Source organism: Phyllostomus hastatus, unplaced genomic scaffold (genome assembly GCF_019186645.2).
Source record: "Phyllostomus hastatus isolate PE091 unplaced genomic scaffold, TTU_PhHast_1.1 phas_scaffold_21, whole genome shotgun sequence".
NCBI classification, from domain to species: domain Eukaryota; kingdom Metazoa; phylum Chordata; class Mammalia; order Chiroptera; family Phyllostomidae; genus Phyllostomus; species Phyllostomus hastatus.
The window spans coordinates 27,020,968-27,035,771 of NW_025334017.1; the positions used below are offsets into that span (position 1 = coordinate 27,020,968).

Consider the following 14,804-nt stretch of genomic DNA (forward strand, 5'->3'; position numbering starts at 1 on the left):
TAAGCCATAAATAAGAATGAATGAAATCTTGACATTTGTGGCAACATGGATGGGCCTAGAGTATATAATACCAAATGAAATAAGTCAGAAAAATAACATGATTTCACTTACATGTGGAATCTAAAAGTAAATGAACAAACTCATAGATACAGAGAAGAAACTGATGGTTGCCAAATGGGAGAGGTGTTAAGTGAAAAGGGGGAAGGGATTAAGCTGTGCAAATGGCCAGTATGGTGTCAGATGAGTACTAGATTTACCAGGTTGATAAGTTTGTAAGCTGCATAAGTATCAAATCACTATGTTGTACTCCTGAAATGAACAGAACACTGTATGTTAACTATAATTGAAAAAAATTACTTAATATGACCTCTATAGAAGCCAAGCATTTGATAAATTTCAATGCCCATTTATTGTTAAGAACCCTTTGCTAAGTAGGAAAGAAAGGATCTTAATCTTTTTAAAAAATGTACTGAAAGAGTCATCTTTAACAGTTTCTGAAAGTTTCTTCCCAGAGATTTTAAAAAACTGATAATGATCATTGTTATCTCTGCTTCTCTTTAACATTGTTCTGGAAGTCACAACCAATGCAATAAAGCAAGAAAAAGGTATAAGGATTAGGAAAGAAGAATTTTAAATGTCATTTGTATATGACATGATTGTGGGCATAGTAAATTCCAAAAAGCTCAAATTGTTGGAATTAACTCATTTTTCAAGGTCACTAAATACAAGTTTGATATTTTTTAAAGCATTAGAACTTTCACTTTTAATGTACAAACAACAGTTAGAAAATGAAGCTTAAAATACTACCATTTGTAATACCATTGAAAATACTGGATATATAACAAAGAAAACCCATAAGAAAGAAGGAAATATATCTGTGATTGGAAAAACTATTGAAAGATTCCAGGTCTCCAAAATCAATTTGTATTGGCAGTGAAGATCTCAGGTTCATTTTTGTGGAAATAAAGCTGGTTTTATAATTTGTATGGAAATGTAAAAGTAAAGAATAGCTAAGACAACATTGAAGAATGAGGCTGTTGTCTTAAACCCAGATAGCATGATCTTTTTAAAAGCTGAGTAAAAGGATGTGGCATTGGTCAAAAAATATACAAAGGAATGAATCAAAATCGAGTCCAAAAATGAAGTGATTTTTTTTTAAAGATGACACTGCTGCTTAGTGAAGAGGTTTTTTTTTTTTCAATAAATGGCATTTATCTTGACCTATCTCGCATCACATACAAAGAAAAAGATTATAGATCTAAATGTGAAAGGTAAAACAGTAGTGCTGTTCATTTTTAAATACAGAAGAATATGATCTTAGGATACACATACATTTCTTAAATGGAACACAAAAATACTAGCTATAAAGGAGAAAACACTATGCTACATTGTAATTTTAAGAGCTTTCCATTAAAAGATATCATTAAAGGTAAAAACCAACCAACAGAAGCCCTAAGTTTTCAACTGGATTTTCCTACCATAGAATTTTCAGGATAAAGATGTCACATATCAGTCATTGTCCGCACAGGAGGCTAGCCCTCTGACTTCACAGCCACATCTTATTCAGAAGCGTTAGTTAATGTAAGCTCTCTGAAAAGACTTTTTAACGCCTTCCTCAAATTCAATCAAGTGGAACTTTGAAGAGTCTTTCAGTGCCCACAGAAACTAATATTGTCCAGGGTTGAATATGAGGAAACTCTTTTGAAACCTTGGCCTGAATATTCCACTGATATCTAGAAGTAACCCAATTTGTACTCTGTAATTTTGTTGTATTCCAATGAAGGAGTAAAAATAGTCCAAACACAGAACAGGAAATACAAGAAAATATCTTTTATTCTTGTACCATACCTTAAAATTTTGACATAGGTTCATGGTTGTGATAGAAGTATACATCTTCCATGAAATTCTGCTTAATATTGGTCATTAATTTGTAATTTATTATGAAAACATGTGCAAACCTTCTTTAAAAAAGTATTAGAATTTAAATTTGAAAGAATCATCCATGAAACAAAAATAATTCCTATAGTAGCTTAATCAATATTTTATATTAAATCTAACACCTAACAATTATGAATGACTATTATTTTGAGGCATGATAATTCATTAACTTTTGTATTTAACACCAAATGTGCTATATATAATTTAGTAATTCTTATTGAATTCAGTAAAAATTATAATCTCACATTTTACTCAGTTTGTGTTAGAGTGATATAAAGCACATTAAATTGAATTGAGAAAAAATGACAAGTAGCAGATTAGTGTCAAATTTATCTTTGGCATCACATTAAAGTACACTTTTTTCACTTTGGCAAAACTAATATTGCTCTTTTATAATTTTTAGATTATTTGTAAAGTTTGTTAAGAGTATGAAGAAAATGGAAATGTCTCAAATCTGTTTCTGATTTGCCAGTGATTCTGTCGAGTTCTACATGAACATTCCACTTTATTGTAGAATTTTCTGTATTTCTATTTCATTATACAGGGCCCAGCACAAATAATACCCCCTTTTTATTAGAAAAATCACCTGGCTGGCGTAGCTCAGTGGATTGAGCGTGGGCTGCGAACCAAAGTGTTGCAGGTTCAATTCCCAGTCAGGGCACATGCCTGGGTTGCTGGCCATGGCCCCCAGCAACCACACATTGATGTTTGTCTCTCTCTCTTTCTCCCTCCCTTCCCTCTCTAAAAATAAATAAAAATAAAATCTTAAAAAAAAAAAAGAAAAATCATAAGCATGTAATTCTGTAATGTAACAATATCACACTTAAGGATACCACATGACGTTAAATTATGTGAAATGTTTAAATTAAAACTGTAAATTACTACACCCATGTTATTACCTACCAACCACACTCCAGCAGGCGTTAACTTCTGCTGGACCCTGTATAGTGACATCGATGTAAGCAGCATGACTTAGTATGTGTGGTTTTGACACAAAGTAAACTTCTGCAAGAAGTCCTACAAAGGCAGATAAATCTGAACCCTCGCCTCTGCTTTGCTTTCACAGTGAAGCAGAACATGCCCGCTTTCTCTGTCGGCTCTGAGACCAGTAATGTCTGTTTTTATGTGATTTGCACACATTACCCAGAAGCACGGCTAATTTCAGAAACATTAAATTATAAGCCCACAAAGATATTTGAGCAATTTCATTACCTTTTTAAAAACTTATTGATTTGTGTGCCTATTTTGTAAGTCATGCTATGATTAAAATAATAGTACGAAGTCAATCTTCTTAGAAAATTTTAAGCTTAGTTTTGCCAGACTTAATGGAATTCTTTTTCCCTGAAAATTGACATCATAATAATTCTGCTGATATTTACCTATATTCAGCTTTCTTCTTAGATATAATAATTATTTCATTAAAGACCTGCAATCACTTCTGCAATGAATACCCAGGTAATTTTTGCCTAAAAGGGTAAGTGCTGAGAGTGACGTCACAGGAATGGCTGCGTGAGAGACCCCCTTGGTCTCTCCCCCTGAAGGGTAAGTGGAATTGTTCCAAATGGTTATGTATATTCTATCAAAATCTTCCAAGGTCCTCAGAAATAATGTGCCAAAAAGTCATTCATGGAAAAATTATTTAATATTTATGAAATCATTACAGAGCAGTCTGCATTTTGGTTTTTACTAAATTAGCATTTAGCATTAAGACATTAGTGGATCAAGTATGGCTCGTGTGGTTGAAGGTTCACTCGAGTAGAGTAATCAAAACATGGTCATCCCGGCCTTGCCATAACATCTCTCCTTCGAAGTCAACCAGTCCGTGTTTCCTGGCGCGCATGAGGATGCCCACTACTTTATCTGAAATACGAACGTATCTGTCAAAGAGGTCCCCGAAAGTAACCTGGATCTTTCCATCCCGTCTGTGGCGAGCCATCGTGCGGATGATGAAGCACATGTCCATAATTTCTCTGTAGATGTGCTCCTCGGCTCGCTTGGCCCGCTCGGCAGTTTTGGTTCCCTCCTTGGGACGGCCGTAGCCTTCATCTCCCTTGTGCAGGCGGGTGGACATGGCCAGCTGATAATCAAACTCTTCACTGAAGGGGTTGAGCTTCTGGGACTGTATGTGTTCATCGGCCCACTGTTGCCATCTCCCTTTCAGGCTGTGCACTTGGCTGTGTTTCCGTTGGGCCTTGCAGTTGAGTTTCTCCGTAAATCGGCTTGCCCTTGAGGAGAGAGAGACAGGGTGAAGAATCAAGATACTGGTATTTTAACACACAAGTGGTGCTTCCTCATTGTACTTCTGCACTTACGTAAGTCTCTACTTTTCTCATTATGTAAGGAATGTAAGCACAATGGAAATAGAAATGAAAGAAGAAAAATACACAGTCCCACCATTGCTTTTAGTTTATTATATGTCCTAGATTATTTTCTCTGGATGAAGGAAGGTTTTAAGCACTATATAATAATAATATTAAACTATTTTAGGGGAAAAACATTTCCTTACACACAATTAATGCAAATACATGCGTCTTAAATTGCATGTAAATAACATTTTAGAACTGGAATCAGGACTGTATATATAGATCTTCAGAAACCAGGTATTTCCCCGGAAAAGGGCTTATACCAGCACACTGTAATATGTACTCACATGCAGATTTTCATGTATGGATTTTTAATGAGGGCATATTTACACTAGTATCAGTGATGTGCCACAAATTGTAAAGTACCAAATTGTATAGATAGAAGACACTTGCTAGCAGTAGTAACATTTATTGAATATTGTGTACTGGCATTCTTCTAAATACTTTTTACTAATATTCCCACAACCGTTCTATGACACAGGTATTATTAGTGTGCTCATTTCACAGATGAGGAAACTGAGGCCAGAGGGGTTAAGTAATTAATTTAAAGTCACAAAACTGTTAAGTGATAGAGCTGGGATTTGAAACAGTGTGAAGCTGGCCCCAAAGCCTGTGCATCACTATGAAATACTGCCCTAAACCAGTGGCAGAGGTGGCGTTCAAACACAACTAAGGCTCAAGTCAATGCTCTTTCTGAGTTTCATGATGCCACTCAGTGTATGGGTGAGTTGTGTGTCAAATGTGTATGTATCCTTGCAATTTAGAACAGATGCATTATTAAAAAGACAGCACTGGGAAGCATAGACCAATAGTGTAAGGAAGATGAAGGCCTAATTTTGAAATGGCCACAGTGTGCCTTTAAAACACTTCCCTGTGATTCTGTATCTCTGATCTAGACTTTTTCTCTAGATCTCTTTGCCTTCACAGGTAAACATGATCTGTTGGACTCTCCAACAGTCTGAGCTCCGTATTCCTCATCCTCACTCATGACCCACCTTCCTCCTCCCCAACAGCAAATGGCCATGTGCGGGCAGGCATCGGACTTGGAGGTGTAGAGCAGTGCCGAAACTGCTTACAAGGAGGGTGTGCCTGAACTAAGGAGCCCCTCCCACCAAAACTCACGATTCGCTCTAGAAAACCCAGGAACAGGTCAGACAGATGTGGGTGTTCCTAGCTGTCTGAACTCACTTCCCGAAATCTGGTTCTCCCAGTGCGGGCGGGAAGCTAATAGACATGGATGGGGAGGCCTGCACATTTGTAGTCAGCATTGTTTTCAAAGGAGGAGTGACATCCACTAGAGGGCACACTTTCATTAATTCCCAGGCTCCGTGTTTCCAAAAGTCCTAGCCTGTAACTATAGAATGCAAACTAGGACTACACTGCTACATATCACACTACTCTTTCGTGTAGCCACAGGGACCAAAAGGATATGACAAAGGTAATCGGGAAGAAGCAGCATACAAAAATTATACACAATCGTTACATGTTTAAAAAAAAAATATATATATATATGTATATATGAAAGTGCTAGGAGTTGCATCACACTGAAGTGAAACGGATTTCTCTGCCCTGCTGGTCCTCGCCATCACCTCCCTCTCCACAGACTGTCCGTCCGTGTTCAGCTGCGCAGAGTCCGGGCAGCTTCCCCTCATTATGGAAGGAGAGCAAACACCTTACCCCTTGGAGCTATGGCAGTCCATGACTTGCATAGCCTTCGATAAACAGTGAGCCCCGGGCCATCCCTGCAGGACCCAAAGGTCATACCAGATTTGCAGTTTCTTCTAATGTTAATTAGGAACTTAGATTCCCTGAGTGTTGGAACTGCTTCATTTGGAATAAGGGCTGGGGATGGTAAGGTTGTAAGTCTATGAAAAAGAAAAACATTTCTAAAAGAAGCACCTTTAAAATCTTAATAGGCATGTGTTATTTTGCCAGATAGAAGAGAAGGAAAACAAAGAATTGGTCCTGTTAGCAAGAACTGTGTTAAAAATAAGGTTATAAAGAAAAGTACTAGGAGGACATACACTATGAGTATTCAGTTTTTTCTCTGTTACAAATGTTCTATACTATTTCGTATTTTTCCCATTTTAAAAAAGTCTGAAAATATTTCAAATCAGGATTAAAAAGTCTTATATCCTAAATACCTTTTTGGTCAATCAATTTAAAAGTCAATATTTTTCTTATCCTGCTTTCTTTAAATTTACAAGTAAAAATGTATGTAATAGTTTAGACTGAGTTTTAGGAAGTCAGTCTGTATAAATTTATAGAAAGCAAAGCAATATTTAACATCACATCCATACTTTGGGATAGTAATGTTTAGTCCTGACTCGCCTTTTTAGTTTCTTCATTATCAAAACAGATTTTCTTATAATTCATCAATAAACATTTCCCCTGTCCCATATGTCTTATCAGCGCTTTACGCCCTATTTTACTCCTTAAGTCTGTTCTCTGTGGAAGCAGTCTAGCAGCGCGGCTAAGATCACAAGCGCTGGCACTGGCCTGCCCAGCATCACCACTGACTAGCTCTATGGTTTAGACACGTTTCTCAGTGTCTGTGCGCCAGTGCCCTTGGCTGTGAAATGGCACCATCATTCTCAACTCCTGTTATTTTTACTGAGTAAAACTTGGAGAAGAGGGTAGATGGGTGATTGACTCTCGAATACTTCACTCTTTCTGTATGTGAGAGGGACCCAATTTTCTTGGTCTAAAGGGCTAGACTGACTGAAGTCATGGCTGTACAATCAAAAGACTAAGTATTTTTAAAATGAAGTGTAATATATAAACTGTCTTCAAAGTAAAACCTAAGTTAGCAAAACCATGGAATCTCTCTTGTTTTCCCAAACCTGACCTGTTCATTTCTGTTATCCTAACTACCAATAAAACTCTCTCGACTTAAATGCTCATGATTCATGTTTTTCTCTCTGTTGATGGATGTGGGAAAAGAATGGTGTTTAAAAATAAGTGAAAATCCCTTTTCTGTAGGCTCACTCAATAATGCCACGTTCATTTCTCAAGCAGTATTTGACAGTCCCATTAGCCAAAAAGTCCCATTAGGTTCAGCTGAAGCTTTCTGAGCACAGCTAGGATTACCACTGACATTCAGAGTTTCTGCTTGCTGCTGCTGCTGCTGCTCAGGGCGTTCCGGGACCCTGTGTCCTGAGAGACAGAGGGAAAGGAACCAAAGAAGCAAGGAGAGACCTAATGCCCACTTCCCCCTGGCCAAGCCTGAGAGCCAGGCTCCTAGCACCTTGAATGGCTGGGATCACCAGGGCCAGCCCCCTGCAGCTGTAATGAATATGACTTATTAAATAGCTCCTCTGAGTCCATTGCTTTACATAATTAATATAAAAATAACTAATTCTCACAGCTATTTTTTAGATGAGGTCAAAGAGACTTAGGATCTGCCAACACAACTAGGACTCAGATCTCTCACTCAGAGCTTCAGCTGCTTCCCATCACACTGAGAAGGTTCCCATGCCTCGCGCTTGCCCGCTTTCTGGAACCACGAGAAAGGCACTGACTGCCCGCCCCCACTTCCAGGACAGAGAGTTCAGAGTCGAGGTCCAGAGGGTGGGCTCTGGAGCCAGAATGCCTGGGTTCCAATCCCGTGGGCTGCACGATCTTACGGACATTCCCTAACAGTCCTTTGTCACGTGTCCTCATCTATCCAGTGTGGACAGTGACCATAGCGCCCCCGGGAGAATGTTGTGAGGACTGTGTGAAACACACAGGAGGCGTGCTGAGACAAGTACAGAGACGAGGACGTGCCCTGGAGACCGGGCCGGCTGTCGTCTCCCTACTCCTGGCCAGTGCAGATGTGCTGATGGGAAGGTCATCACTGAGCCGATCTGTCTTCATGCTGCTGGGCTCCATTACTCTTTTCCTAGCACCCACGTTCCTGTGCGCATGCACACATACACACACTCATACACTTTAATCCACAAGGCCAGAATTTAGACTGTGGGTCTGTATTTCTGGTAGGATAGTTATTTCTGACCATGAATTTCTATATTGATGTAAATAGAACCCAAATCTCTGAACACATCCCGAAGGCACTGCATGGGAGTTGGCACCCTTGCGTACAGAAACAGGCATGTCTCAGCTTTGTCACCAGCCTGCCAGGGAAACCTTCCCTCTGAGCTTCCGTGCTCTCCTTCCTAAAATGGGATGATACCCACTTCATAGGGTCATAAGCATGAAAAGGGAAAAGCATGCAAAATACCCATAGTGCACACTAAACACCAGAGGGATTGTTAAAATTATCTAATGGTGCCATCTCATTTTTCTTGAACATTTGCAAAAAGTTCTGATTTTTCTCAAAGCACCTGTAAAGTCACACACTGTAAAGCAGCTCTTTGTCAAATTAGGTAACCAGTTCTGTTCTTTACTTTCTAGTTGTTCCATAAAACTTGAAACAACACGCACATCTAACTTCTCACAGGGAGTCCGTTTGAAGGCATCCATCACATCAGAGACTTTGCCCATATTTTGATACCCTGCAGTTGTGGAGTGAGATAGCCTGACTTTCTACTTTGTGGAAGCAGAGTTTGTGTCTTGCAAGAGAGCATGTGTTTCTTGTCTGAATAAATGTGGTGGTTTGAGTCTGTGTGTGTGTGTGTGCGCGCTTGACATCTGAACATTTAAGGATTGTGGTACTTTAATTACCTAGCTTTCGTAGCATTTCTCTTTGTTTACAAATGACAAATATTTTCTGGAAGTTTGAAAAAGTGCTAAATAATAGACTGCATATGAGTAACGATGCCTTTCACACACTGAGCATACGTGGCGGGCATTGCTAAGTGTTCGGCAGCCTCACCCTCATCTGCTTCTCTCAGGACAATACAGTTTGTCCCCAAAGATTGCTGTTGCTTTCGTTTTACAAAGCAGGACATGGGCTGAGAAAAATAATCAGATGCATGTGTGGCAAGAACACTGAAGCCCTACCCTTAGCAACTTTCAGGTACATGACATAGGATTGTTATCTACAGTCAGGGCAGAGCTGGCATTTGAACTTGGGTCTGTCTGACTTCAGAGCTTGCTCTCAAATTAGTTAGCAGCCTCCCACCTGGTTACAGGGACGTAGAGATCCGTGTTCCATGGGCACTGCCTGGGTAGATGTGGCCCCTGATATAACTAAACTGATTTCGGACAAAGGAAAGGTATCTCCAATCAATCTACCAACAAGACTTTTCGCTGCAGAGAAATAAGCCAATTTGCTACTCATTGTTCAATTGATTTTAAAATTTTACCCAAAGCACTCACCACCCCTGTCTGGTAACTTCATTTTTGTTGAGGCTAAAACTTGAGTGTTCAGTTCACACGGAATAATGCAGGCCCTCTACCCAGAGGCCCTTGCCTGAGCTGGGCACTACCCTTTTAGTTCGGGGGCACGCCTTCCCACAGGACCCCCCTGCCGGCTCAGGCTCCAAGAGCCTCACTACCACTGGTGGTGCTTCCCTGCTTTCCCGGTCCCCTGCTGGCCAGGGCTCCACAGCCACACAAGCAGCCTCAGGACAAATGCACTTACTGGGAAGGCAAGGCGCGTCTGATTCGGGCTACCTGCTCTCCATCCTCCTCGGGCCTGTCCTCGGTCTCGCCACCGTAGCCGCTGTCCTCCGTGTCTATGCTGTCACTCCTCCCCGTGGGCTCATCCTGTTCCATCGCCTTCCAGCCCTTGGTCAGCTCAGACACCAGGTTGGAGCATTTTCTCCGCCGTGTCGGGGAGCCATGGCTGTGGAGGATCCGGTCAATGTCATCCTCTGGCTGCCCAGGTTCCGAGGTGCCACCGTCCCTCTCGTATCTGTGGCTGAGGTCGCTCACATCTCTTCCTCTCTCATAAGCTTTGCTGACAACTGTTTTGGTCACCTCTTTCCTTCTGATGTGAGAGACCTCAGTGGCTTCCTCTGAGCTCCATCCGTCCCCATGCCCCTCTGGCTTTAGGGAGGGAGACTTTGGGGCACTCTGAACTTTCTGGTTGGGAGTGGGGTGTGTCACTGGTTTAGGATCTTGGGTTGAGTCCTGAGTCCCACCCGGCAGCCAGCCTGCAGGCTCCTGGGCCTGCCTGGTGCTGTTCTCATTTGCCCACTGCTGCCAACCTCGGGCCAAGCTGATCACCAGGGTGGCTCTGTGGATCTTCCGGAGGGCGCTCTTGGCTGGCCCCTCCCCTCTCTTCTTGTCCTCCGCCACCATGCTACCCTTCTCTTCTGTGCTGATAGCTGGGCACTGGCTAAAATGACTGGGGACCCGGGGAGTGCCTCGGACTTAAATAGAAGCAGGGTGTGGGGTAGGAAGAGTTTGGTGATGATGAAAGTATGTTAAGCATTTCTCGCCAAGATGTGGCGCCTTCCCCCTGACAGTGTTCTTTTTTTAAACCCCGAGGGCTCCAATTTCATCACAGCACAGGGACATCTCTGCTGGCCCAGGACGGTGATGTGCTCACTCACTCTCTTCTCCAAGTGCCAGAGTGGAAATTACTAGATCTGATCATGTGTTCAGCCTTATGTTTTCTTTGACCTTAAAATATGGTCCTACCATTTATAGAAGCATAAAATATGTGCACATATTGTGCTAGGAACATTACAGGTGTGTTCTCGTTTAAACCTCAACAGCCCTCAAGATTGCTGTCACTTAGTCCCCTTTTATAGCTGAGTACAATGAGATATAACTTCCTAAACCTATTAATATGTGAGATTTGAACCCAGATCTGTCTGCTTCAAAGCTTGTGCCTCTTTTTATCCTAGCGATCTAAGATCCCAAGGTGCCTTTTTCTCTGGTCTTCAGCTCTATTCAATATGGACCTTATGAGTCACGTCGTCCAACCTTTATTTTCCAGACGACAAAATTGAGACCCAGCTGAAGGGGGTGACAATGGCTGTGTCTTCTGGTCCTAGGTTTGAATTAGCATAGAAACAAATCATACTGAAATAAGACAGTGGTCAAACTTCTGCTTCAGTTATTTTTTAAACCTTCAAATTAAGACCTACACAAATATTGAATTTCACAGATCATTATAACAATAAACCTTCTCAAACTGTTAGTTTAAAAGGACCATTTAAAGATAAAAGAAGTGAATGCTCTCAGAAGGAACCTGTGCCTGACATTTTGTTTTTAATAACACGATCTTCCGTGCAAAAAAGGTCACTCTTTAAATTCTCAGAACAAAAATTCAAATGGTATAGTTTTTTTTTAAAGGACTGGATTGATAGATCCTTTGGACAGAAGAACCATCTATGAAATGTACTGAACCAGGTAAAATGCTCAGAGCTGAGCACTCAAAGACAGACAAATACCATCGCTTTCATCCAGCAGTTCTGTGGACTTCAGTACAGTACCCTTTCCTCCCATCTTGACTCGCAGCTAACCATGTTAACAAAACTGCTCAGAGCCTCAAATAGGCATGAAAGTTAATTACTTTGGAGAGTTAGGCCCCCTCCATTAAAAAAAAAATTATGCCAGATTTTCATCCTGAGGTCATTTACCTCCTAGGATTAAAACAGTGTGGGAGATGATTTAATACTCTATCTAGAAATCTGTCACCTGTGTTTTCAGAGTTCAACATTATCTGATAATGTTAACTGAGGTCCAACAATTCAGAGTCGAAATCCCTCTTGATTAATTACGAGGAAATTGGATCACGAGGAAAGAAAACTGTTGCTAACAAAGGCTGGATTTGAAGTCCGAAATTTCTGGCTTGCTTTCTGGGAAATGTAGAGATGCTGCAGATGGTTTGGTTCCTGTTCAGAATCCCTTCGTTGCACGTGGGCGCCTGCGGAGGGAAGGGGGTTCCTCACACACCCCTGAGCTTAGCCCAGTGTCAGGCTAATTGATAATTTCCAGGGGGATTTTTCTGCTTTCCTGGCCACACCCGCTCCACGTGCAGTTCTGATAGAGGCAGGAAAAAATGGAGACAGCAAAATGGTCTTAGTCTTTCACGGGTTGCAGCTGGCTGCCTGGGGACCAGGACTGTCAGCCATAGTCTCAGCAAAACACAGCGGCAGCTCCTAAAAGAGTCCGGTTATTTCTTGTGAGCTTTCGCTTCCATGGCAACTGCAGACCTTCATTCATACCTCTCCAGAAAAAAGTGAGCACTCCATCGCTAAGGCAAGGTCTGCATGCCGCCTTCTGATGACTGTGCAAATGTCTCATCATCTTCTGAACCTAGAGCTGGATGCTCAGGAGTGCAGCATCCTCCCACTTTGACAGAAGATGTAAATGATGAAAGTAAAGTCTGAAAAACAAAGCTATAGTGGAATAAGAAGTAGCTTACAATGTGTGTGTTCTATAAAATCATGAGATTAGAAACTGTAAGGGAAGATGCAGACCTGATTAATGAAGTCATTACCACCTAAGGAATTTCTGGTAAGTGTGAACGTGTTTTGAAAAAATATTAGTTGTTATTTGAAGATATGAGCAGTACTAGGGAAGGGAGGGAGTTGTATTTATACACTTCTTTGCACAATACAGTTAGGAATCAGACAGAGCTAAACCTCCTAACCGGCTATAGAACCTTACTAAACAGACTTTAGAATCTACGTTTGCTCAAAGCTCATGTGAGACAATGATTTCTTTGAACCTTTCTACATAAGCTAGTAGGTCCTTTATTTGATTAGTTTCAGAAAAATGGGGATGAAAAAACTTCAATGGAGAGCAAAAAGAGCTGCTGATTTCAGGTGCATTTGCCTGATGCCTGGGGAAGGTGTACGAAGGGTGAGGCCTGATGGTAGACAGTGTGGGAGGGGGTATAAAGCCAAACAAAGCAGAACCTACTTTCAGGGTTTTCCCAGTGTAGCCAGGAGAAGACATTACATACAACCGCCTTCAATAGTTTTGAGGCAGCTACATTAGGGGGAAAAAGGCTTCATGGGGTCATTGAGTAAAGGGTGACTGATTTTATCAGAAGGACTTCACAGACGTGCCAATCCTTTATCTCGTCCTTAAACATACAGGGAGCTTTGCCACGTGGCAAGAGGGCACTCTAATCTGAAGAAACAACATGAACAAAGTCCCAAAGCCACATGGTTCACACAGAGCAGAGGCCACAGACTCCAATGCCGGCAGGGTCACTTGGAGCACTTAAATGCGAGGTGAGTTGGGTAGGGGCACAACCTGGGGTGGTGTGGTGATGCTTCAAGAGAAGTTAGAGATCTGGTGTAGGGTAAACAGAGGCAGGTGTCTGGGCAACTAAGAGAAGCAGTTTCCCATAACCTTGAGGATGGGCCTGGCACGCAGTGTTCTCATAGCCTTGAGCCTGGGTCCAATAAACAGTTCCCATAGCCTTGAGTGGCTCACATATGCAGAACTAAGCTCTGTTGTATAACATCTTGGCTTCTTGCCGGCTCTGTGTGCATGTAGCATATAAGGGAGTTGGGAATTCCTGCTGTGTAACATGAGTTCAACATGCAAGGGGACATGTATGTGGCTTGCAGCGTGCGTGGACCACCCACGCTTGAATAAAGGCATGTCAAACATCCCAACAGCTCTGTGAATATTCTTCCATCTGCCCAAATTCCCTGAACCCATCTTGCTTGGAACAGTTGCAACACATCTGGATTTTTATATAAACTTACCCAATTCTTTAAGTGGTGACAGTTAACACACACACACAAACACACATTCACACATACACACTATAGCACTGGGGGAACCAACACAGCGTAGCATGTCTGGACTGAATCTGTTTGTGGGCCCCCTGTTACACCTTTTAGAGAAGAGCATACAGTGTTTACGGGGCAAGAATAAGGTGCCAGAAAGCAATAGGACAGGCTTTTGAAGAAGTAAGAGTGGCATCATGAAGAACATCTGGCTAAGGAATTCAGATGTTTTATCATATGGGACTCGTGGCATCACTCAGGGATTCTAAGCCTCGGCGCGATACCAGAATTGGGTTACCAAGTGATCAAATCTAGATCCAACAAAATGGGGTTTGGATTTGAAAAAGGTAAGACTAAGATAGGGAGTCTGTTTATAGGGGTCACTAAATAATACTAAATTACTGAAATTTGGAAAGAACCAAATGAGGGTTTGAAAGGAGAGAGAAAGATTTGAGAGCCAGTGAGGGTAATAGGTCATAGGGACCAGCTAGTCGCCGTGGGTGATGGGTGTCAGGGATGATACAGAGTTTTCTATTTCAGTGGCAGGTACGAGGGGGTGACCTAAGCTGGGAGGGGGCGGGCAGAAGGAGAGGCTCTGTGGTGAGACGGAACTGTTTCCATCTGGAGTTGAGGGAGCCCTGGACCATGTATGTGGAGAGGTCGAGTAGTGAGAATAACCAGGAATATGGACCCTGTGGTTGGGCAGAACCAGATGAAAACCCAGGCTCTGCTGGTGGTAAGCAGGGTGATGCTGGGCATGTAATTTATTTTCTCTAAGATTCAGTTTCTTTATCTATGAGATCAGTATCATCAGAGCGCTTACCTCAAGGAAGTCAGTGCAGGCATTAAATGAGGTAACACAGGAAGCACTTCACACCATGCCTGATAAATGCACACTCTCAGTAAGTGGTTA

General features: G+C 41.8%; 1 protein-coding gene across 1 annotated transcript; it reads right to left on the bottom strand.

The window, feature by feature from the left end:
- Positions 1 to 2,771: 2,771 nt before the first annotated feature.
- ABRA (actin binding Rho activating protein) lies at positions 2,772 to 10,542 on the bottom strand. The gene is made up of 2 exons (XM_045860722.1): positions 9,829 to 10,542; positions 2,772 to 4,163 (listed from the first exon to the last, which is right to left on the bottom strand). Exons 1-2 carry the CDS (start codon positions 10,488 to 10,490, stop codon positions 3,686 to 3,688), a joined length of 1,140 nt encoding a protein of 379 aa, XP_045716678.1. The 5' UTR covers positions 10,491 to 10,542; the 3' UTR covers positions 2,772 to 3,685.
- Positions 10,543 to 14,804: the final 4,262 nt, after the last annotated feature.

What these genes read in the sequence shown, in the direction of transcription:
- ABRA (XM_045860722.1), bottom strand. Translation starts at nt 10,490, where the DNA reads ATGGTGGCGGAGGACAAGAAGAGAGGGGAGGGGCCAGCCAAGAGCGCC. An exon ending in AGACGCGCCTTGCCTTCCCA is followed by an intron (nt 4,164 to 9,828) that starts GTAAGTGCATTT and finishes TCTCTCCTCAAG; the next exon opens with GGCAAGCCGATTTACGGAGA.